Source organism: Diabrotica virgifera, chromosome 8 (genome assembly GCF_917563875.1).
Source record: "Diabrotica virgifera virgifera chromosome 8, PGI_DIABVI_V3a".
Taxonomy (NCBI): Eukaryota; Metazoa; Arthropoda; class Insecta; order Coleoptera; family Chrysomelidae; genus Diabrotica; species Diabrotica virgifera.
Genome location: NC_065450.1, coordinates 174058710 through 174084927, shown reverse-complemented (window position 1 = coordinate 174084927; position 26218 = coordinate 174058710). Strand labels below are relative to the sequence as shown.

Here is a 26218-nt window from a genome sequence, read left to right as displayed (position 1 = left end):
CTATACAAAAATGTTCTACATTAAATTTGAAATAAAGAAGGTCTTATGCATAATCCTTCTAAAATGAACGGTTCCAAAGTTACGGAGGTAGTATAGTATAATTGGTCCAAAAAAAAGCCTAACCCAGACAACCAAAATAAAAGTTTTCCTCCTACTCCAAATTGTTCTATATGGTCCACATATGGTTCAGTAAAAAGTTACACCATTTTGAGCGTCCGGTTAGGGGAGAAGATGGGGGAGAAATCGGTAAATTAGTAGTTTTTTTTTAAGTTTTTCGTCAATATTTCTAAAACTATACTTTGGCGTAAACAATACTCTATACAAAAATGTTCTACATAAAATTTAAAACAAAAAAGGTCCTATACATAATTGTTATAAAGTCAACGGTTCCAGAGTTACGGAGGCTGAAAAGTGGAGGTTTTCGATACTTTTTATATTTTTTGGGCAATTCATGATAATTTTGGGTGGTGAGGTTGACGTTTCTTCAAGGGCTTATCACTAACATGCCATCGGCCACTGAAATAGCAAATTTGATTTATAAAACACAATCCTGTTAAAGAACATCTGTAGGGAATTGCCCAAAAAATATAAAAAGTATCGAAAACCTCCAGTTTTCACCCTCCGTAACTCTGGAACTGTTGATTTTATAACAATTATGTGTCAGACCTTTTTTATTTTAAATTTTATGTAGAACATTTTTGTATAGAACATTGTTTACGCTAAAGCACAGTTTTAGAAATATTGACCAAAAACGTAAAAAAACTACTAATTTACCGATTTCTCCCCATCTCTCCCCCAAACCGGACGCTCAAAATGGTGTAACTTTTTACTGAACAATATGTTGACCATATAGAACAATTTGGTGTTGGAGGAAAACTTTTACTTTGGATTTTTAGGTTAGGCCTTTTTTTGGACCAATTATCTATACTACCTCAGTAACTTGGAAACCGTTCATTTTAGAAGGATTATGCATAGGGCCTTTTTTATTTCAAATTTAATGTAGAATAGAAAGTTGTTTATGCTAAATCGTATAGTTTTAAAAATATTTACGAAAAACCTAAAAAACTACGAATTTACCGATTTCTCCCTCCTCTCCCCCCTAAACCCGACACTCAAAAGGGTGTGACTTTTTTCTGAACATTATGTGGACCATATAGAATAATTTGGTGTTGGAGGATAACTTTCACTTTGGATGTCTGGGTTTGGGTCTAGTTATACCATACTATGTACCTTTCATTTGCAATTTGCAAAATTAAAATCGATTAATTACCACGGCGTCAGGAAATTTTTTAAATAAACATTAATTTTTGGTGCTACGCGCAGGACAGCGGTGTTCGATTCACACAAGTTGGTTTCCACCAAAATTTCTTCTAACCTTTATCTAATATATTATTTTCTTGCTCTATATTTCGTTGTATTTTAATATTTTAATTCCACAAAAATCAAACTAATTTTATTATTGTTTGTGAAATATTGTTTAAACAATTGCATATGTTTAAAAATAATAAACTTTTATTCTCTAAGTGAAAATATATAAACAATAAAGTTTTTGCTAATAAAAGTGTGATTTCAAAGGTTAGAGTATGTGTTTTTATTTTGCAATAAACAAATTTATTTATTTATACCGAAATGTAATAAAAATTAAAATGTATCAATCATTATCAAAGGTCATTGAAATGCCCAATAAGAGCAAACTATCCGCTGTCCTGCACGTAGCACCAATAATTAATGTTTATTTAAAAAAATTCCTGACGCCGTGGTAGTTAATCGATTTTAATTTTGCAAAATTGCAAATGAAAGGTACAGTACACTTCTATACGCAAAAAAATTTCAACTTGTTATCTGCTTTATTTTCAGTCCTGTAACATTTTGAAAAAATGAATTTTTTTTGCGAAAGCTGGATTGTAAAATTTATTTTGCAAAATCTATTAAACCGATCTATATGAAATTTACAGTATTATTTTATTGTATCATAAAGTTTTTCTGGATGAAATATGAAGGTCCTAAGTGTAGCATAAATAGTTGAAAAACGTAAAATGCAAATACTTGTTTTTGTATGTTTCTTTCGCAATTATTGCTATTTTGCAACAAGGGTGACTATTTTTTAAATTCTTAACCAATTCTATATTGTAGGAAATTTAATTACGCAACTTTTACGTCAGCACAACTTTTCTCGAAAATGAATACTTTATAAGTTATAATTAAAAAACGAAGAAAAAAATCGAATTTTTCCTTCATTTTTTGACATTTTGATTACCTATTTAAACAATGTTCCGGACCTTTTTGAGAGGGAGGATAACTCAAATATTATTATTTGATTTATTTTCAAGCAATTTCTGCAAAAAAATTTGAGTCACCTCTCAACGTCCAAATGTGCTAATATTTTTACAGATGAGCCCTGGTCTATAATATTACACACAATGTTTTAAACATTACGCAGGATAAAACAGAAGGAAATTCTATTGTGACAGGTAACTAATAAAAAACCTAGAAACCTTTGAAACTCGATTGATCTGACAACGTCGCATAACCAAAGTTTTTAATCGGTCTGACCTTGGAGGTTTCAGATATATCTGTCGACATGTACACAACTCATATATTACAAGGTGTTTTACGACGAGCCAACACTATCTACACTAAGCATCAAAATTAACGCCCCACCTTAAAAATGGGACATTTTGATGTCTCGTATTTCTTAAACCTGTTGTCCGATTTTAGTGATTTTTTTAGTGTTTATAGCTTTATTCTTCAGGAATATCGATAGAATAATAATATTGTTAAAGAGGTAAGTGTCATTGTATACCGGGTGTAACACTGCTAGTGTGTTTTTTTCTCAAAGTTTGGAACACTCTGTGGAATATTCTAGCGTATATAAAATATTGAAATTAAAACTCTACTGTGTCGTTAGGCTTTCTTAACATTTTGATTTTTGACTCACTCGCTTTTGTGGAATAATAAAAAAGATAGGTATTTTAACAACTAGCCATGTTATTCATCAATACAGGGTGTTTCTAAATAAGTGCGACAAACTTTAAGGAGTAATTCTGCATGAAAAAATAATAACCGTTTGCTTATGTCCGCAAATGCTTTGTTTCCGAGATACAGGATGTTGAATTTGGTCTTATAAACTGACGATTTATTTATTGCTTTAAAACTGGTTGATATATGCAAATGAATTTTGGTAGGTTTTAAGAGGTAGTTATTGCGCATTTTTTGAAATACAATTAAGAATTTTATATCCGTCATTGGCGTGCATGCGGGATGTATCTAAAATGTTTATACCCGTATGCACGCCAATGCTGAATATAAAATTCTTAATTGTATGTCAAAAAATGCGCAAAAACTACCTCTTAAAACCTACCAACTTTAATTTGCATATCTCAACCAGTTTTAGAGCAATAAATAAATCGTCAGTTTGTAAGAAAAAATTCAACATCCCGTATCTCAGAAACAAAGCATTTGCGGACATATATGTTTATAAAGCAAGCGGTCATTATTTTTTCATGCAGTTATTAAAGTTGGTCGTACTTATTTAGAAACACCATGTATTGATGAATAACATTGCTAGTTGTTAAAGTACCTAACTTTTTTATTATCCAACATAAGCGAATAAATCAAAAAGCTAAATGTTAAGAAAGCCTAACGCTACAGTTGAATTTTAATTTTATTATTATATATACACCAGAATATTCCACCCGTGTTGAGCTGGCCCCCCCACTTGCAAAAATTAAAAAACAAATAGCCTTGATTTATGAGCTATTTATGAGCTCTCATATTCCGCAAACTAAAAATTTTGAGCTCGTTCCACTGAGCAGGAATTTAATACCCCAATAATAACTTAAAAATAGGAATATTGAATCGGTTTTTGCGGCAGAATTACGAGCTATTTATGAGCTCTTGAAATTATATAGTTTCGATTTTTGAGCTCATCCCCTTCACCCCAAAACAACCCTTTAATTGATTTAACTTAAGAGAAAGATGCTGAGAAAACTTAAAATATATCGTATTGCGGATATAATTCCTATAGCGTATATACTCTAAGAATAAACTATTAAATCAAGGGCATTTCGATTATTGAGCTACAACCCCTTCGCAAGAAAACCACCCTATCTTCCCGGCTTAAGAGAAAGTTGTACTTAAAATGCGTTAAACTAATTATTTGGCGACTACATATCATTTAATAATTTATAAGCTTCCAAATTACGCGCATTTAGATCAGTAAATTGCAATTTATTTTGTATAGTGCAGTCACTGAAGGTAAAAATCAACGATTACCTTCAAGTTCGGTGAACCTTCATCGATTTTCACGAAAATTGGTCAGTGGTTAGAGGATACGTCAAGAAACAAAGGTGACATGGTACCACCTTGCGCCTTTACCCTGAGGGTGGATACCGCCCCTTCTCGGGGGTGAAAATTATTTTATTAAAAATAACTGCACAAATCAATAAATGAACAAATTAAAAGCAAAATTTATTATATAAAGTTAATAAAATAAGTCAATACTTTTTAAGTTATTAAAGATCAAAGATTTTAATTATTTGTGAAAAAAATGCATGTTTTAAAGATGTTTTTTGTAAATCACTGAAAAACTGTAAGTTTTTACAAAAAAGTTAATAGTAGTTTAATTCGTATAGCTTATATTCTAAGAATAAACTCTTAAATCACGCACCTTTCGATTATATAGCTACAACCCCTTCGCAAGAAAACGACCCCATTTTCCCGGCTTAAGAGAGAGTTGTTCTTAAAATAATTTAAATTGATTATTTGGCGACTACATATCGTTTAATAATTTATTAGCTTGCAAAATATACGCATCTCAATTATTGAATTGCCATTTTCTTTCTATAGTGCAGTCACTGATGGTAAAAATCAACTATTACCTTCGATTTCGGTAAATTTCCATTTATTTTCACGAATTGACAATAACAACTTGGGGTTTTAGCCTGGGGTATATGTCACCCCTTCTCGGGAGTGAAAATTACTTTATTAAAAATAACCCCACAAATCGAGAGAGGGACAAATTGTAAGCAAAATTTGTTATATAATGTGATTAAAATAAATCAATACTTTTTGAGTTATTAAAGATCAAATATTTTAATTTTTGGAAAGAAAATGCATGCTTTAGAGCGATTTTTCATAAATGACTCAAAAACTGTAAGTTTTTACAAAAAAGTTTTCATCACTAAAATTGAAGCTAATAAAAAATATAATAAATTGCTTACTTGAAAAACCTTTAATGTTAATTTAAAGTAAGTTATTGGTAATTAAATGTATATTTTTTTTTCCGCGACTGTTCAAATCTAAGGGTTCAAGCTTAAATAACGGGGAAAAGATGCATTTTATAACACTTAGGTACTAAATACTTGTCAAAGTACTTAGAAATACCCATCAAAAATAAGATCCAGAAAAAGTTGATAGTATCAAAATCCGCTCACCAATTTTCGTGAAAATGAATGGAGATTTACCGAAATCGAAGGTCATAGTTGATTTTTACCTTCAGTGACTGCACTATAGAAAGAAAATGGCAATTCAATAATTGAGATGCGTATATTTTGCGAGCTCATAAATTATTAAACAATATATAGTCGACAAATAATTAATTTAAATTATTTTAAGTACAACCCTCTCTTAAGCCGGGAATAAGGGATGGTTTTCTTGCGAAGGGGTTGTACTTCAATAATCGAAAGGCGCGTGATTTTAGAGTTTATTCTTAGAATATAAGCTATACGAATTAAACTACTATTAACTTTTTTGTAAAAACTTACAGTTTTTCAGTGATTTACAAAAAACCTCTTCAAAACATGCATTTTTTTCACAAATAATTAAAATCTTTGATCTTTAATAACTTAAAAAGTATTGACTTATTTTATTAACTTTGTATAATAAATTTTATTTTTTATAAAATAATTTTCACCCCCGAGAAGGGGCGGTATCCACTCAGGGTAAAGGCGCAAGGTGGTACCATGTCACCTTTGTTTCTTGACGTATCCTCTAACCACTGACCAATTTTCGTGAAAATCGATGAAGGTTCACCGAAATTGAAGGTAATCGTTGATTTTTACCTTCAGTGACTGCACTATACAAAATAAATTGCAATTTACTGATCTAAATGCGCGTAATTTGGAAGCTTATAAATTATTAAATGATATGTAGTCGCCAAATAATTAGTTTAACGCATTTTAAGTACAACTTTCTCTTAAGCCGGGAAGATAGGGTGGTTTTCTTGCGAAGGGGTTGTAGCTCAATAATCGAAATGCCCTTGATTTAATAGTTTATTCTTAGAGTATATAAGCTATAGGAATTATATCCGCAATACGATATATTTTAAGTTTTCTCAGCATCTTTCTCTTAAGTTAAATCAATTAAAGGGTTGTTTGGGGGTGAAGGGGATGAGCTCAAAAATCTAAACTATATAATTTCAAGAGCTCATAAATAGCTCGTAATTCTGCCGCAAAAACCGATTCAATATTCCTATTTTTAAGTAGTGGGGGGGGGGCTGACTCAGCCCCCCCCACTAGGGTATTAAATTCCTGCTCAGTGGAACGAGCTCAAAATTTTGAGTTTGCGGAATATGAGAGCTCATAAATAGCTCATAAATCAGGGCTATTTGTTTTTTAATTTTTGCAAGTGGGGGGGGGGGCAGCTCAACACGGGTGAATATTCCACAGGGTGTTCCAAACTTTGAGAAAAAAACACACTAGCAATGTTACACCCGGTATACAATGACACTTACCTCTATAACAATATTATTATTACGTCGATATTTCTGAAGAATAAAGCTATAATATACTAAAAAAATCACTTAAATCTGACAACAGGTTTAGGAAATACGAGACATCAAAAATGTCCCATTTTTAAGATGGTGCGTTAATTTTTATGCTTAGATATCGGAAACTATTGACACAACATTTATGAAAATTGGTTTATGGGGATTAGTGATGTTGAAAAAGTAACTATTCGTTACAAAGTACTCGTTACTTACGAATACCGAAAGTAACGATTACTATACAGAGAGACAAATCGTTACTTTGATTACTTCGTTACTTCGTACCAATCGTATCAGAGCTAGTAACGACTATTGTATCTACTTTGATGACTTTGATTACTCTGATTACTTCGTTACTTCATACCAATCGTATCAGAGCGAGTAACGACTATTGTATCTACTTTGATTACTTTGATTACTCTTATTACTTCGTACTTCGTGAAGGTCGTTATTATATCGAAATACCTATACAAAATGCCTACCTACTGAGAAATACGATTCTCGATATGATTATCGGTACTCAAATCAAAAGTAACAAAAGTAATCTTACTAATCAAATCACTTTTATCCCTTAAACAGATTGGTGAAAGTCGTTGTTATATCGGAATACCTATACAAACCTACCTACTCAGAAATACGATTCTCGATATGATTACCGGTAGGTACTCAAATGCAAAAGTAACAAAAGTAATCATAGTAATCAAATCATTTTTATCCCTTAAACAAATTGGTGAAGGTCGTTGTTCTATCGGAATACCTATACAAAATAGCTACCTACTGAGAAATACGATTCTAGATATGATTACCGGTACTCAAATACAAAAGTAACAAAAGTAATCCTAGTAATCAAAGTAACGAATGCAGTAAAGTAAATGATTACTTTATACAAAATACCTACCTACTGAGAAATACGATTCTCAATATCATTACCGGTACTCAAATACAAAAGTAACAAAAGTACGTAATCATATTAATCAAAGTAACGAATACTGTAAATGATTACTTTATACAAAAGTAACGATTTGTAACGAATACTCGAAAGTAACTATAATCAACATCACTAATGGGGATTACAAGTTATGTATCACTAACTTAAAGAAAATATTTTTACACACAGGCCATTTCCGGTTATACCGAAAGTCAACAGCAACTTAGTGATTTTAAACGGAACACCCTGCATATTATTGCAATTTTAGATTTTACGTAAGATTCTATAGTGTAGGAAACAGAGGTTGAACCTTGCAAAATGGACACAAGTCCGGTTTTATTTTTTTTCTGGCATATCAAGGGGTGCTTATTATCAGACTAACTTTTTCTGAAAAAATTTCGCCCCGGAACCCCCCTTTTCACCCCTTTAAAGGGGGTAATTTATGGTTTTTGCAGAACGTAGCCCTTCCTGTACCTTTTACAAAAAATTTCTTTTATAGAAATATGAAGAGGACTATATTTTCTACGATATATTTCCAACAGCATCTCTCTATCATCCACCGTTTAGCAAGGGTGGTGCCCCAAAGTTGACAAGTTTTAAAAAAAAAAAGTTTTTAGAAAAAATATATTTTTCGCTAACTGTAACGGAAATTAAAAAGAAATGCTACGGAGATTATTCACAAATATATGATTGATTTTTTCGTATAAGTTTCACTTAAGGGTAATTGCCCTTTTTTTAATTACAGGGTGTTACATTTTAAAAAACCCCTTTTTATACCATCTGAACCGTTTATGCTAGAGTAAAAAGACTTTCAGCGATTACCCATGTACTGGTGTTATTTACAAATTTGTATAATGCACCCCCATTTTTTTCCCGGAACCACCCAAAAAAGAAGAAGAATTAATAAATAAAGTGATTTTCTTGGAATCCTTCACACACAATGCCCTTCATTAATATGCTTCATATATCATTTTGTGCAAGTTATTATTACCCATGCATGGACACTAAACGCGATTTCCTAGTGCAACCCTTGTAGCCAAAAACAATAAATAAAATGGGGGGTTAAAATTTTTTTTTGGTTTTTGCTTTTTGATCCATATGGGCATATGCTTCATCAATAGTGCTTTTCAAAAATATATATAGTTATTGCAACATCCCTGCGCAAACCACCCCTATCCTTGAAAATATACTGCAGAAACTACCCCTATACCTTATCCAGCATGTTTTTACGACTTTCTCATTACCTATTCATTTTTTTTAAACAAAACTTATACAAGGTTAAAGACCACTATTTACTCTAAAAATTAGGTCCTATTCATTTTTTTCGTTTAAGCAACCGTTACGGCACAGTGGCGCCGTAAACCTCATATATGCTTTGACGGGCTCCAGTTTTTGTTTATTTTTTCGTCATCTGTTTGTTTTATTGATAAAGTACTTATGTAAAATAAAACAACACAGTGTAACCTACAAATCATGACCTATGCACATTTTACATTCTTTGCTCCCCAAAGCTACAGTGGTGGCCCAAAATAAATTTTTTCATATTTTCGCCACCTACACGCATTTTATTGCGTTAATGCTACCTTAATAGCACAATATTCACCCCTAAGTGGTCGCTAAGCAGTGGCGGATCCAGGGAGGGGTGATAGGGGCGATCACCCCCACCCCTCTCAAACCAAGTGATATTATATTTGAAGATTATAAAAATATTCATTTTTTTTATAGAAATACTTATATAATATTAATATTATTTTTATAAGAATGACTTTTTATGCTTTAGCGACAGTAGCGGATCCAGCATCGTTAAGAGGGGAGTGCCAATTGGTTAAATTTCTATAAAAATAAATGAATATTTTTATAATCTTTGAACATAATATGACTTGGTTTGAGAGGGGGGGAGCTGTTCACCCCCATCACCCCTCCCTGGATCCGCCACTGCGTAGCGACCACTTAAGGGTAAATATTGTGCTGTTAAGGTAGCATTAATGCAATAAAATGCATGTAGGTGGCGAAAATATGCAAAAATTTATTTTGGGCCACCACTGTGGCTTTGGGGAGCAAAGAATGTAAAATGTACATAAGTCATAATTTGTAGGTTACACTGTGTTGTTTTATTTTGCATAAGTACTTTATCAATAAAACGAACTGATGACGAAAAAATAAACAAAAACTGGAGCCCGCCAAAGCATATATGAGGTTTACGGCGCCACTGTGCCGTAACCGTTGCTTATACGAAAAAATGAATAGGACATAATTTTTAGAGTAAATAGTGGTCTTTAACCTTGTATAAGTTTTGTTTAAAAATAATACATAGGTAATGAGAAAATCGTAAAAACATGCTCGCCAAGGGATAGGGGTAGTTTCTGCAGTACATTTTCAAGGATAGGGGTGGTTTTCGCAGAGATGTTGCAATAACCATATATATTTTTGAAAAGCACTATTGATGAAGCATATGCCCATATGGATCAAAAAGGAAGAAACAAAAAAAAATTTTCAACCCTCCATTTTATTTATTTTTTTTTTGCTTAAGGGGTTGCACTAGGAAATTGCTTTTGGTGTCCATGCATGGGTAATAATAACGTCCACAAAATGATGTATGAAGCATATTAATAAAGGGCATTGTGTGTGAAGGATTCCAAGACAATCAATTTATTTATTAATTCTTCTTTTTTTTTGGGGTGGTTCCGGGGAAAAAATGGGGGTGCATTATACAAATTTGTAAATAGCACCAGTACATGGGTAATCGCTGAAAGTCTTTTTACTCTAGCATAAACGGTTCAGATGGTATAAAAAGAGGTTTTTTAAAATGTAACGCCCTGTAATTAAAAAAAGGGCAATTATCCTTAAGTAAAACCTATACCAAAAAATCAGTCAATTATTTGTGAATAATTGCCGCAGGATTTCTTCTTAATTTCCGTTACAGTTAGGAAAAAATATATTTTTTTTAAAAACATCTTTTTTAAAAACTTGTCAATTTTAGGGCGCCACCCCCGCTAAACGGTGGATGATAGAGAGATGGTGTTGGAAATAAATCGTAGAAAATATAGTCCTCTTCATATTTCTATAAAAGAAATTTTTTGTAAAAGTTACAGGAAGGGCTACGTTCCGCAAAAACCACAAATTACCCCCTTTAAAGGGGTTAAAAGGAAGGTTCCGGGGAGAAATTTTTTCAGAAAAAGTCAGTCTTATAATAAGCACCCCTTGATATACCAGAAAAAAAATAAAACCGAACTTGTGTCCATTTTGCAAGGTTCAACCTTTGTTTCCTACACTACTAGACAAATTTGTATAAAGTAACATAAGTTAAAACCTCACAATTTTTTTGAGTTTTTTATTTTTTTTTCAAAACTTTTCAATTTTTCAATTTCAAATTTTCAATATGGTTCACTTACTGGTTAATTTCTTCACCAGGATGTTCCTTCCCTGTCTTGACTCCGTTTGCCTTTTATTTTTCGCCGCAATATCTGATGGTCTGATAAATAACCCCCTTTGCCGATTGGGGAGCTACGATTTCACAAAAAACATTATTTTTAGAAATTCTAACCTGTTTCAAGCACACCTGTTTAGGATGATGCGACCATTAGTATATTTTTGACAGCTGCATAAAGTTGACGTGTCAAAAACGACGTATAGGGAGAAAACGGTTTTCAATCTCTCATTAAACATTATTATTTGAGAAATAGAACGGTGAAGAAACAAAAGAAAAGCCTGATAAATATTAAAGGACTAATACTCCTTTAGAACTACACTGTCAAATTTTGGTTCCGTGAATTTCGTAATGGCCGTATATCTACAGTCGGAAAAATGAAAGAATAGGGCTTTTCATTCACAGTCATTTGTTTCGAGTTTCTGTCATGTGTCACATAACATTAATATATCTACGTCATACGTTAATGGCATATACCAATGGTACAAACCAAAGACGTATGGCGTAGATATATTAATATTATGTGACACATGACCATGACAGAAGCTCGAAACAAAATTATAATCGATGAAAAGCCCTATACCCATGAACGATTACATCAATCACTTATTTTGTATTTGCTGTCTTTTTCTATACGCTCTGAGCTTCGCTTGTGTCGCTCCTAGCGGATTACTAATGCAACTTTCACCGGTAATTTTTAAATTTATTATTTAATTGTTATCGCTTAATATTTATACGCAAAAAAGTAATTACATTGTAATCGATTTTTTAAAGATTTTGATAATCATTTTAACGTTCTATTAATGAAATATTAGGTTTGTTCTAGCATCAGTTTCAAACGGTTTGAAACCATCAGCGAATAGTCGACCAGCTCGAGTAGAGGGGATAGCACTGCTGACGGTTTCTGACTAGTTTGACTGTTTGCTAGAACAAACCTATTAATTTCTTACTTCGGATACTTCCACAATTATCGTGTAGATGGCGCTTAGATTAATTTATAATTACAAAACCTCTAAATTTTAAAGAACCGCTTGAATTGACATAAAATTTGGCATACACATAGCTAAAAAGTCAAAGAAAAAAAGTGATATTGTGCCGATATGTGCTTTTGCCCCGGGGGTGGTTTTCACCCCCTATTGGGGGTGAAAAAATATTCGTCCAAAGCCAGTCAGCAAATGGATAAACTGGCTAATTTTAAGTAACTCTTGTTCTGTAGAGTTTTTTCACTAATAGTCAATAATTTTCAAGTTATTTAGCAGTGAAATGCATGTTCATTTTTTCAACAAAATAACCACGCTTTTAGACGGTTTTTCGCAAAAAACTCAAATTGTAAGTATTTTGTCGAAAAAACATTCTTAGCAAAAATATAGCTTGTAGTGTGTGTGCTTGTGTGTGCTTGTTTTTGGCTTGGATGCAATTCCATTTGCCACAGATTTTTTTTATGTCATAATTATCAAGATAATTATGTACGATAATAAAATAAATTCATATTATAAACATTTATAAATATATATTATTACTTTTGAGAAAACTAACTAGCAGATTTAATATGTTCATATCAGTGATACAGCTTGTAAAAATTTTTAAAAAATGGTGTATATTACGTCTCTAAACCTAGTAGAAGCAGAGTTATAGCTAATGAAAAATAGGTTCATATTCGTCAAATTCCAAATGGAATATTTTAACGTGAAATAACCAAAAATGAAGCACATTTCGGGGAAAACTCATTAGAACTTATTTAAAGTGTTTAAAAAAAAGCTTCATTTTCGTTTTACAAAAAAATTTCTAGCATCAAAAGTAAACAAGTTACGCTTAAAATAAAGTTAGTCTCTTTTTGTTTTGGTAAAAAAATAATCGAGAAAATCATCCCCTAATTAGTATCTTAAATGAACTTAATCGTTACGATTTCACAAGTTTCTTGACTCTTGTATGTATTGTTTATATGATCTGTAAGTTTCATCGGTTCAAAGTCCTTATTATTGAAAGGGCTGTAGTTAAAAGGGGTGGAACGAGTCACCGATCACGAATGTATGCAAATTTAGAAACACCAAATCTTAATAAATTTTTGTCTAACAGAAAAACAAAAAATACATGATATTCAGAAAAGCAATGCTGATTTTTTTGTTTTTCTGGATTTTTGGTATCTCTAACAAGTTTTAAGTTAGGTATTTTGAAAAAAAGCATATTTTTCAAAATTAAAATTTTTTAAAATTTTACTTTGAAACCAAATTTTTTCAAAAATAAGCACTTTGAATCGATGAAACTTACAGATCATATAAACACAACATAAGTAAAATAATTTGTGGAGCGGTAACGATTAATTTCATTTTAATTTGCTAATTAGGGGGTGGTCTTCCCGATTTTTTTTTGCCAAAACAAAAGGGACCAATTTTATTTTGAGCGTAACTTGCTTAAATTTATTGCTAGAAACTTTTTGTAAACACAAAAATAATTTTTTTTTATACACTTTAAAAAAGTTATAATGGGTTTTCCCCAAAAAGTGCTTAATTTTTTGGATATTTCACGTCGAAATATTATATTTCAAATTTGGTGAATATGAATCTATTTTTCATTGGCTATAACTCTGGTTCTACGAGATCCAGATACCTAACGCGTACACCATTTTTTTTAACTTTTTTATAGGCTATATTTTGGCTAAGAACGTTTCTTTCGACAAAATACTTACTTTTTGAGTTATTTGCGAAAAACCGTCTAAAAATGTGGTTATTTTGTTGAAAAATGAACATATTCACTCGCAAATAACTCGAAAGTGTTGACTTGGGGAAAAGCTCTATAGAACAAAAGTTACTTAAAATTAGTCAGTTTACCCATTTCCGGACTTATTTTGGACATATATTTTTTCACCCCCAAGAGTGGGTGAAAGTCATCCCCAGGGCAAAAGGACACATCGGCACAATATCACTTTTTTTTTACATGTAAGCTATACGTACGCCAAATTTCATGTCAATCCAAGCGGTTCTTTAAAATTTTTTTGAGCAAAAACCGTGAAAGAATGCACTATTAAAACGTAAGTATATTGTATATTTAAGGTAATAATATACCCCACAGCTTTGACAAACTAATATTATTTCCTATTAATGTTTTTAATTTCAATGCTTAAAATTCATCACTTGCGAGATTTATGTCAAATTTCCAGTAAAAGCTTACAGACTTGTTACTACTGGCGCTTGCGAATTTTTAATTATCCCCTCTATCTACGAGCTCATAGCGTATAAATAACATACGTTTGTTATAGAAAAGATAGCAAATACAAAATACTTGATTGCTGTGATCGTTCATGGGTATTCTTTCATTTTTCGACTGTACATTGGATGAACCACGTACTGAACGGCCCACCAATGCAGTGACGTTTTCAAACTGGAAAATGTAAGGAAAGTCCAGGAAATGGTTTTAGCTGATCACATAAAGTAAAGGTGCGTGAATTGGCAGAGTCTACAAGAATTAGTAAAGAGTGCACAAGTCATATTTTGAACGAGATTTTGAATATGAAAAAATTATCCTGCCAATGGGTGCCGCGTTTTCTGACCATTTATCGAAAACATTATCGTGTGACCACTTCTCAGTAGTATTTGGACGTTATGAAGCACAATCCGTTGGACTTTTGGTCATGGCCACGACCTTGGAAAAGGTCAGGGCCACTGTATTTTGGGATTGCAAACCCATAATTTTAATTCACTATCTTGAAAAAGGTAAAAATATCAATAGCCAATGTTATTTTGCATTATTGGACAAACTGAAGCCGAAACTCAGTGAGAAACGGCCCCGTATGCAGAAGAAAAACTAGTTGTTTCTCCAAGGCAATATGTACACCGACTCACAAGAGCGTTATGAGAATAGCAAAAATTCGTGAGTTGGGCTTCGAATTGCTTTCTAATTTACCTTATTCTCCTGATTTGGTACCTTTCGATTATTATGTGTTTCCAAATCTAAAGAAATGGCTCATAAATAAAAAATTCAGCTTGAACGAAGATATATTTGAAGAAACAAACAGCTATTTTGCAGAGCTTCAAGGATCGTATTATTCGCATTGCATAAAAAAGTTGGAAAATCGTTGGAATCGTTGTATTAAGCTAAAAGGAGACTATATCGATTAAACAAAAGAATTTTCAGGGCAAACATATTTTTCATTTCAAAGGAGGTTACTTATCAGATGATCTGTGTTTTCCAGCATTACCTACTAAAGTTCTGTAATGACGTTCCCAAAGTATTTAAGCTCTCTTTTTTTTCAGGGTGCTGATTATTTCTTAGCTTGTTTTTTCATTTCTGTAGGATTTCTACATTAGTTATTCCATCTGTCAGTCCATGATATTTTTAACAAGGGGCGGTAACACCGCTTTTCAAAGACGGTTATCCATTTCAGTTTTCCCATTGTCTGGTAGAGCCTCAACCATCGTCCTTTAAATCATTTACAGTGAAGTAAATGCGATTAAGCTGCATGGTCCGCTTGGATACCTGACCTGCACATGTTCTTCTTATTTCTCTACAAATTCTTCATTATTTGTCACTTTATGTTCTACTAGAACCACACTTTCAAAGCTTCCAAAGTTAAAAGACTTCCGATATGTATTAGACGAAAAACAAAAAAACGCATGAAATTCAGTTCATTTAATGTTACACAAGGATATAAAAAATTGCTCAGTTTTATTTCAATTATTATTTAAAATTTTAAACTACACTTACGGACAAAAATATTGCATAATATAAAATTAACATGTGAAATAAAATTCTTTGTGCTGCCCTGAGTGTCATAGGAATAGGATTTCTTTTCCGAATGTGATGTTTTGAAGTATCATATAAATGGTATAATCGGATTTAAATTTGATATGGGCTATATTGGCCAATTTAATTTTTCGATTGAATCTCATCAAGGTAAATATACACTATTGTACCGACATGCGACATGAAGACCTGTGTTATGGTGGATTAACACGAATTTGTTATCCAATGTGGCTGGCAAATGGCAAATGATCTTCTAAAATGTTTTTAATGTACATATCAGCTGTCATTCACCCAATCACCTCCACAAGTTCGATATCTCCTTTTCAAGAAATACCACTCCATAGCACTATGCTGCCACCACCAAAAATTAACACTCTGTTTGAGGTTACATCTGGCATAGCGTTCATCATATGTAAGCAAGATTTACAAAACTTCGTCTACAGAAGAGTTGGCGAAGAGTATGTTAGTTGTAACCTCATGCAGAGCGTTAGTCTTGGTGGTGGCGGCATAGTGCTATGGAGCAGTAGGTATTGCTTTGAAAGGACATACCGAACACGTGGATGTGATTAGGCGAATGCCAACTGATATGTACATTGAAAACATTTAAGAAGATCATGTTTTGCTATTTGAAAGCCATATTGGAGATGACATACTGGTGTTAATTCATGTCTTCATGTCGCTAGCATAGGGAAGACTTACCTTGATGAGGCTCAATTTAAAAATTATACTGGCCAGCATGATGCCCAGATCAGATTTAAATCCGATTATAGCATTTATATGATATTTTAAAACATCGCATTTGGAAAAGAAATCCTATTTCTATGATACAGAGGGACTAAGGATAACAGCACAAAAAATGTCATTTCTATATGCAATACTTTTTACGTGAGTATATAACATAGTTACCTCGGCAAGGTCCCTTGTACGCAATAGGGATAGCTTTGCCTCTCCTGCAAGCTTTTTCTCTCAAATGACAGGCGCTAGGATATGTAATACTGTCTGATCCGCACACTTGACGACGTTTCGGAACGTTTGGACATTTTCGTGTGCAGTTCACACAATGCGGTGTTAAATTTTGGTCCAATAAGCAATGTTTATTCGACGGACAGACAATTTTATCACAGGAACCTTCAACAAATAAAAAAAAATCTATTATGGAGGGATATGGCGTAAAATAGAAGAGAAACAAAATTTGTTATCAAATTTAGTACCAAATTCATTATATTTATGATTACCTTATTTCACACTATATTGATTTTATTTGGCGACCAAATTAATATAATTTTTTCATATAAATATAAATTATAACATGCAAAATTATAACCTGTTAATTGGTAAATGCTGTATAACAGAGCTCAGAGCTTAAAAATATTAGAGCCATTAAACTCTTATCAAAAAAATAATACAACAAAACACAATACCACAAGAACGGAGATGGAACGTCTTAATGCCACTCTCTTAAAAAATGGAGATAAATCGGACCAGGAGAATTACAAAGAAATTAATTTACTAAACACAACATTAAAATTAACAGCCAAAGTGATAACAAATAAAATGAATAACATAATTATACCATTAGCAGAAGAACAACAAGGTTTTAGGTCGGAATGATCATGCACCGATGCTATATTTATAATAAGATACGTTTAAGAGAAGTAATTGGAATACAACAGACTGGCATATTGATGTTTCGTCAGAAGGCATTTGACAGGGTCAAATTAAAGGATATTTTCATTTGTTATACTCAAGAGAGGTACCTCTAGTAATAATTAAACCGATCGAAAATATCTAAAAGAACAACACAATAAAAGAAAAAGTAGAAAAAGGTCTAACCGACCCAATTATTGACGGCAATGAGATAAAATAGGGGGAGTCCTGAGTCCTTTGTTGTTTAACCTGATCATAGATGAAATAATAAAAAAGTAAGAATTTAAAAAAGGTTACCATATTAAAGAAGATAAATAACTTAAAATAATCTGCTATGCAGACGATGCAATATTAATCTTTTAAAGTGAAGATACTTTGCAACGTATGTTGCACCAATTTATAACCGCCAGAAAATTTAACATGTTAATTTCCTCACAAAACAAAAAATGCATGCAAAAATACTAATACGCAAGTACAGGACACAAGAGCATACAGAGGAATAACATGTGGTTCAGATCATTATGTCGTAAAATCAAAAGAAACCTGTCCATTTAGATATAAAATAACACATAATCAAACAAATTGTCAATCCCAACAAGAAGAAACTTTGGAAAAAAGAAGTTATAATTTGGATAGTTTGATCCAAGAGAGTACAAGAATACTATATCAACAAAGACTGGATGACAAACTAATGAATATAACTGAAACATCAACAGTAGAGGAGGTATATAAAAACGTAGTCGTTAGCGTTAAAAAAGCTGCAGAAGAAGCACTCGGCTCTAACACTCAAAGACAAAGTGAAAAACTATGGTGGAACAAAGAAATAGAAGCACTCGTAGAAGAGAAAAAGCAAGCGTATATCAGATGGCTGAGCAGTAAACAACAAAAAGATAAAGATGAATACCTGGAACTCAAAAGAATAACAAGAAGAACAACAGTAAAAGCAAAAAGAGAAATGTGGGATAAGAAGTGCCAGGAAATTAATACCTACCTGGGAGGCAGAAAATGTAGAGAAACATGGAAGTTCCTCAGTAAAATAAGAACTAACGAAAGGAAGAGCACAAACATTCAATTAATATCCACACAAAAATGGGAAAAGTACTATGGGGAACTACTGACAGAAAATAGGGACGAATACTTAACTCAATCACCAACAGAGGTTAACATTGAAGGAGAAGATACAACAATACAAGTGACAGAAATTAGAAAAGCTATAAAAGAACTGAAAGACGGTAGGTCTCCAGGACCAGAGGATATCCCAGCCGAACTAATAAAATGTGGATCACACAAATTGTTTGAAACCGTCACTTGGTGCATAAATCAATTTATAAATGGTTCTCCCGTACCCGACGAGTGGAAAATTGCTTATATTTCGTCGATCCATAAGAAAGGAGATAAGCTTAAATGTGAAAATTATAGAGGGATATCAGTCACTAGTACATTCAACCGTTTGTATGGACGAATAATTAGAGCCCGCATTGAGAAGGAGTATAAAAACCAAGAGGAAGAAGAACAATCCGGTTTTCGAACAGGAAGAAGCTGTACTGATAATATCTTCTGCCTCAATCAACTAATAGAAAAAAAATTAAGCACAAATCAAGAAACCCACCTCATGTTTATTGACTTGCAGAAGGCGTACGATACAGTTCCTGTAAACAAACTCTGGAACGTGTTATGACAGACGAATATTAGTGTCACCTTAATAAAAGCCTTAAGAAATTTGTATGAAGGGTCAACATCACAAATAAAAACTGGAAACAGATTATCGCAAAGCTTCCTGGTTAATAAAGGTCTACGTCATAGGTGTTGTGTATCACCGACCTTGTTTAAAATATATGTTGCAAAAGCATTGAAAGAGTGGAAACGAAAATGCAGAGGCATGGGCGTAGACCTTGGAGAGATTTGCTTATATACATTGCAGTTTGCTGATGACCAGGTTGTTATAGCAAACGATAAAGATGATCTAGAGTACATGGCAAGGAAATTACAAGAAGAATATAGAAAGTGGGGACTAGAAATTAATACAGAAAAAACAAAATACCTGCCAATAGGTACCGAACTATCGAACATCACATTAGAAAATAATGAAATCATCATGCCCTGCGACCATTACACACCTAGGAATCGTTTTTGACACAACGGGGAAAGATGATGAAGAAATAAAGAGAAGAATAACACAATACAGAAAAACAATAGGTTGTCTAAACAGCTTACTGTGGAGTCCTGAAATAGGAAAAAGAAGAAAACACAATATATACGAATCTCTTATTAAAAGCAGTCTATTGTACGGAGCAGAAACTTGGCGGATAACCGAAAACAACAGAAGAAAACTGGAGGCAGTAGAAATGGACGCTTTTAGAAGATCAGTAGGAGTGTTACGCAGAGAGAGAATACGTAATGATGAGATAAGACAGCGAATGGGGGTTGACGGCTCTCTAACAACAGACATAGAAAGAAAACAGCTGATATGGTACGGACACGTCCAGAGGATGGATAACTCAAGACTCCCTAAAATAATTATGCAATGGGTACCACCAAACCGCAGAAAGAGAGGAAGACCCAAGAAATCTTGGAGAGAGGGAATAACGAAGGCGATGAGCGCAAAAGATCTTAGAGAGGGCCAATGGGATGATAGAGTGTCATGGAAATTAGGCATCGGACAACGTCGCAAGACGTTTTAAAACCGATTGATATATATTATTGATATATATTATATAACAGCAAATCTAGGAAGATGTGAATTAGAGCTGGAAGGTCGGATGATAAAACGGAAAGCTCGACACAGAAGTGTGATATCAAGTGAATAGAGCAAACGTAGCCGCAGTTTGTCTGAACAAAACAATATGGAGCAACAAAAATAGTGGAAAAGAAATAAAAATGCAGAATTTACAAAACAATTATCAGAACAATAATGACATACGCTGCGGAAACTCGACCGGACACAAAGAGGACAAAAATAATGCCAAAACCAGCAGAGATGAAAACCCATCGAAAAATCGATGGTAAAACACTATGGGACAGATCTAGAAGTACAGATATATGACGCAGATGCAAGGTGGAGAACATTAATAACTGGGTAAGAAACAGAAGAGTAGAATGGAATGACCACATAAGCCGAATGACAACAAATAGAGTAGTAAGGACGGTGAGAGGGGGTTCACCAATAGGAAGACAATCAGTGGGACGACCACGAAATAGATGGAATGACAACTTACTGGAGGCCCATTGAAAAAACAGACGGAGTCATGTCTACACAAAAACAAGAAGACGAATAAGATAAATGAAGAAGAGACAAGAAAAGATAAAGGAGAAAGAAATGAGATAAGAAAAATAGCACAAGTGTTCCTAATGAGAGGAGAAACCTTGAAACACGTGTAGAACAATTGGAGCTCAAATTGACTGAAAAGAAATGCAATCGTCTACTTTCATCAGCTATACAGATATACAGATATACAGATATACAGATATACAGACACAGACATTTATTGATATGTAGTAGCAAGCTGTAATTTTATCTTTTTAGACTTATTCGCGAACATGACCCTAACATATCCTGAACTTAACCAGAGGGAGAAATTCGACACTATCTCAAACCCAATATTTTTTAATGCGCAGGCGTTCTCTCTCTGGGTAAGTTCAGGATATGCTCCACGAATAGACCTAATATTATTATCTCACCGGCTATTTGTATATGGTAGAAAGTAAATAAGTATAAAAAGTATGAAAAAAATAAGTATTGTCCTCTGCATGATCATTTTTCAGTGCGTAACAAATGATAGGAAAAAGGGTAAGTCCGTGATAATACACATTTATGACATTTATTCTAACATGACATTTTAGTTAAATCTGACAGTTGTCACATTTTATTTTCAATTTGGAATAAAAACAAATCAAATGTGTTTCTTGCATTTATAAAATGGTATTTTCTTTGATTTGTATAGTCTTATAAATTATACAGATTATATTTGTAATATTATTATCGAATTAAAAAAATATTTTTTTATTATGGCGCCATCTATCGACAACTAGAATAACTAGAAGAAATGTTATAAAAATGTCACCGACGAAATGTAATCACCGACGTACCTTTTTTTCTGTCACATACAATTTAATGCGTTAGAAAGAAATCGAAAAATTGTGACGCACTGAAAGATGATCATGAGAGATACTGTATGAAAAACTTTAAGGGGTAATTCTACATAAAAAAATAATGACATTTTGTTTTATAAACGTATCTCCGCAAATGCTTCGTTTCCGAGATACGGGGTGTTGAAATTTTTATTTCAAACTGCCAATTTATTTATTGCTCTAAGACCGGTTGAGTTATGAAAAAGAAATTTGGTCCGTTTTAAGAGGTAGTTATTTTGCATTTTTGACATACAATTAAGAATTTTGTATTCATTATAGGCGCGCCTACGGGTAAAGGTCTGAATTTTTTTTAAAGAAAAAAAATAGTATGCCACTGAGATATTTCGAATTAAAAATATTTTTATATTCTACGTCTAATTTGTGATAAAACACCTTTCTTGTCTTTTTTCATATGGTGCACCGTTTTTATGCAGATAAATAAAACATCTTGACGCGTATTTTTCATTTTTTAATACATTATCAAGAACTATCCAATTTAATAATACTAAACTAAAACAATAACAGAAAATATTACTAATAAAATTTTAACTAGGTGCCAAGCTACAAGAAATGTTCAAAATGATCTCCTTTAAAGGTAACAGAAGAATTTTATATTCATCATTGGCGCGCGTACGGGTAATGGTCTGAATTTTTTTTAAGAAAAAAATAGTGCGCCACTGAGATATGTCAAATTAAAAAGAATTTTGAGTTCTTCGTTCAATTTCTGACAAAAGATCTTTCTTGCCTGTTTTTCATACGAGGCGCCGTTTTTATACAAAAAAATAAAACATCTTAACGCTTACAAAGTATTAGAGGTAGTTTCCATAATATGTATAGAAACTCGGATCAAATAATATGTACCTTGTAAACGTTAAGATGTTTTATTTTTTTGCATAAAAACGGCGCCGCATATGAAAAAAAAAGGCAAGAAAGATTTTTTGTCGTTAATTAAACGAGCAATTCAAAAATGATTTTTAATTTGACATATCTCAGTGGCGTACTATTTTTTTTTTTTAAAATTCAAACCATTACCCGTACGCGCGCCAATGATGAATATAAAATTATTCGTTCACCTCTAAAGGAGGTCATTTTTAACATTTGTTGTAGTTCTGCGCCTAGTTAAAATCTTATTAGTAATATTTTCTGTTATTGTTTTAGTTTAGTATTATTATATTGGATAGTTCTTGATAATGTATTAAAAAATGAAAAATACGCGTCAAGATGACTTATTTTTCTGCATAAAAACGGCGAAAAAAAGATAAGAAAGGTTTTTTGATCACAAATTAGACGTGGAATATAAAAATATAAAAATAATTTTTAATTAGAAATATATCAGTGGCGTACTATTTTTTCTTTAAAAAAAATCAGTCCATTACCCCTAGGCGCGCCAATGATGAATAATTGGATGTCAAAAAATGCACAATCACTACCACCTCTTAAACCACACCAAATTTAATTTTCATAGCTCAACCGGTCTTAGAGCAATAAATAAATTTGCATTTTGAAATAAAAATTTCAACATTCTGTATTTCAGAAAAGAAGCATTTGCGGACATACCTTTATAGAGGAAATGTCATTATTTTTTTATGTAGTATAACGGTACCAAAGTTATTTGAAATTCCGACCCAGTTTACATTTGTAACACTTTCGCTACGTCCTGTATATTGAATCGAGGAATCGTAGTTCCTAATAGATCTTTCGCATGATGTGTGTTTTGTCGATTCTACGTTCCCACAATGTTAAAATATTACGTATTTTATTTATTTGGCCGTTCTTTGAAATATGACGTGATTATCTTTGAGTGTCTCATTGATGCTTTATCGGAGCTCGCCGTCAAAGAATTTTAATGGTTTTTCCAGACCTAAGTCTGAATTGTGTTTATATTAGCTCACAAGTGTTTGGCGATAGTAGCTCAGTAAAGCACACGTGCAGAAATGCTAAGTGTGTAAGAAACTAAGAACTTGCTTACGGAAAGCAAGCATCCCTTATTGGTGGAGAAATTTTGCATAGCGTCAATTAGAGGTTTGGCAGAGTATGATTTTGGTTTTCTGATTGGCCAAGATTGATTGATTGAGGAATTAGAATCTGTAATTGGTTGATGGGATGGATCCTGTAATGATTTTGAGAGGGCGTTGATTTTGAGAGATGTTAGTCTGGAAAGTTAGGTTAGAGAGTTCTGTTAGGTCTGTCATCAAGTCAAGTTTATTTTTCAAGTTAAGTTAGCCTGGGAGGGTCCGTTGCTTGCAGCGGTACCTGAAAAGTTGAGTTAAAAGTCTAGTTTGGAGTTGCAGTGACGTTAAAATGTAGTTACCCGTTCTTAGGCCGGCTGAGAACTCAGCGCTGCGATGCTGTGTGGTGTGATTACAATGGAACTCCGGAAATTTTCGTTGCTGTCAAGTGAATTGTCGATAATTTATAAATACCATTTTTGGTATTCCTTTTTTTATGCAGTCAGATCCAGGAATTATACAGAATAAGTTTTATTTTTGTATTACGAGGAAAACGAAAAGCCCTAGATACAAAGTTTACTACTTTTTAAACAATTAGAATAATTGAAATAAAAATATAATAAACAATATTTTAAATCCAAGACTTTTCGTTAATAAACTGCTTTCTGGCTGCATCCCATATCTCCGGATTTTACAATATATAATCACATAGAGACGACGAAATAGGAGAAAGCAAATAGAGGACACTTAGGCCACGCATTTACCTTCTCTTCGTCTAGGAAAAGGACCGAAAGACAGTTTCTAAATACTATGTGATTATATATTGTAAAATCCGGAGATATGGGATGCAGCCAGAAAGCAGTTTATTAACGAAAAGTCTTGGATTTAAAATATTGTTTATTATATTTTTATTTCAATTATTCTAATTGTTTAAAAAGTAGTAAACTTTGTATCTAGGGCTTTTCGTTTTCCTCGTAATACGAGAGATGTCGCTGTATTGCGTCTCAAAAGGCGGGTTCATCGCATCGCGATGGTTTGCTTTAAAAGAGGCAGAATGTTTGTATTCCCTTCGGAGTTGTGACTGCATAATCTTCACTGATGATGCATAAGGATGCTGAAATAGTTACTATATGGAGATGGTAGTCCAACTCTGAATCGAATATAAACAAAACCTGCCTTGAACCCTTTTTTATCTTTTTCATTTTTACTCAATTTGTGAGTATTTAGAAACTGTCTTTCGGTCCTTTTCCTAGACGAAGAGAAGGTAAATGCGTGGCCTAAGTATCCTCTATTTGCTTTCTCCTATTTCGTCGTCTCTATGTGATTATATATTGTAAAATCCGGAGATATGGGATGCAGCCAGAAAGCAGTTTATTAACGAAAAGTCTTGGATTTAAAATATTGTTTATTATATTTTTATTTCAATTATTCTAATTGTTTAAAAAGTAGTAAACTTTGTATCTAGGGCTTTTCGTTTTCCTCGTAATACGAGAGATGTCGCTGTATTGCGTCTCAAAAGGCGGGTTCATCGCATCGCGATGGTTTGCTTTAAAAGAGGCAGAATGTTTGTATTCCCTTCGGAGTTGTGACTGCATAATCTTCACTGATGATGCATAAGGATGCTGAAATAGTTACTATATGGAGATGGTAGTCCAACTCTGAATCGAATATAAACAAAACCTGCCTTGAACCCCATTTTTTATCTTTTATTTTTGTGTTCCAACACCCTAGTTAAAGCGAAGTTTGCTTTGATTTTAGTAATTTTCATCCCGTTCAATGAACTATAAAACAAATCACTTTTAATAATTTTGTTCGAGTAGAACTAATTTGTTTTTGAGAATGCAGAATGCATACAAAGCTGAATTTTTCTATAAACTATGGATAATCTTATGTACTGTTGCTGTAGCTATTAACATTGTGAACTGACTTTCGCGTAGTGAAATCGCGCCTTGGACTAACAACAACCACAGGAAGAACAGGACTGATAAACAAGGTATATTTTGTAAACTTTCTATTTTATTTTTTTTGTAATCTCGATCTCTATCATTTGTAACACCGAGAGATTAGAAATTCATTTTTTTCGTATTTTAATAAATAATGTTTGATTTGCAAAATATAAATTTATTATTTCTTTCCTTCTCTCTTGAATCGTAAGAACAATAAAGAATTGGATGAGTATAGAATATTGAGTATAGAATATTGAGTATAGAGTAAATAAGGTAAGTTACATTATAATATTTTGTATATTATGTATATTTTCTGTGAGACTATTTATTTTGTTTTATTTTGATGTAGCTATCTATTTTTCTTTTAATATTTGTTTTTTGTATAAAATTTGGTTCCTTAAGGTAACCAGTGGCGCCCAATATTATTTTTTTTTATTTTACATCCTTATTTCAATTTTTCTATCTTTTTAAATTTTTCTAAGCTAATAAGAATTTACTATTACCATCCCTTAAGAATCCACACCACATTAGATCTCTAAGACTGGAGCGACCGTGGCCTTGAATTTTGTTGTATAACATCCCCTTATATGACATATCAACATCTTGTCCAATTTCTATCCCCATTTCATGTTTCATAAATTACACCCTCTTTTGGGGCACGTTTCAGTAGAATTACCCCTTAAAGTT

General features: G+C 32.7%; 1 protein-coding gene across 1 annotated transcript in view; it reads right to left on the bottom strand.

The window, feature by feature from the left end:
* Window positions 1-26218, bottom strand: part of LOC126890505 (follistatin) — a 513129-nt gene that overhangs the window by 10470 nt on the left and 476441 nt on the right. Inside the window, exon 5 of the mRNA XM_050659494.1 lies at window positions 16768-16989. Within this exon, the coding sequence (XP_050515451.1) occupies window positions 16768-16989 (222 nt within the window). The remainder of the gene's footprint in view (window positions 1-16767; window positions 16990-26218) is intronic.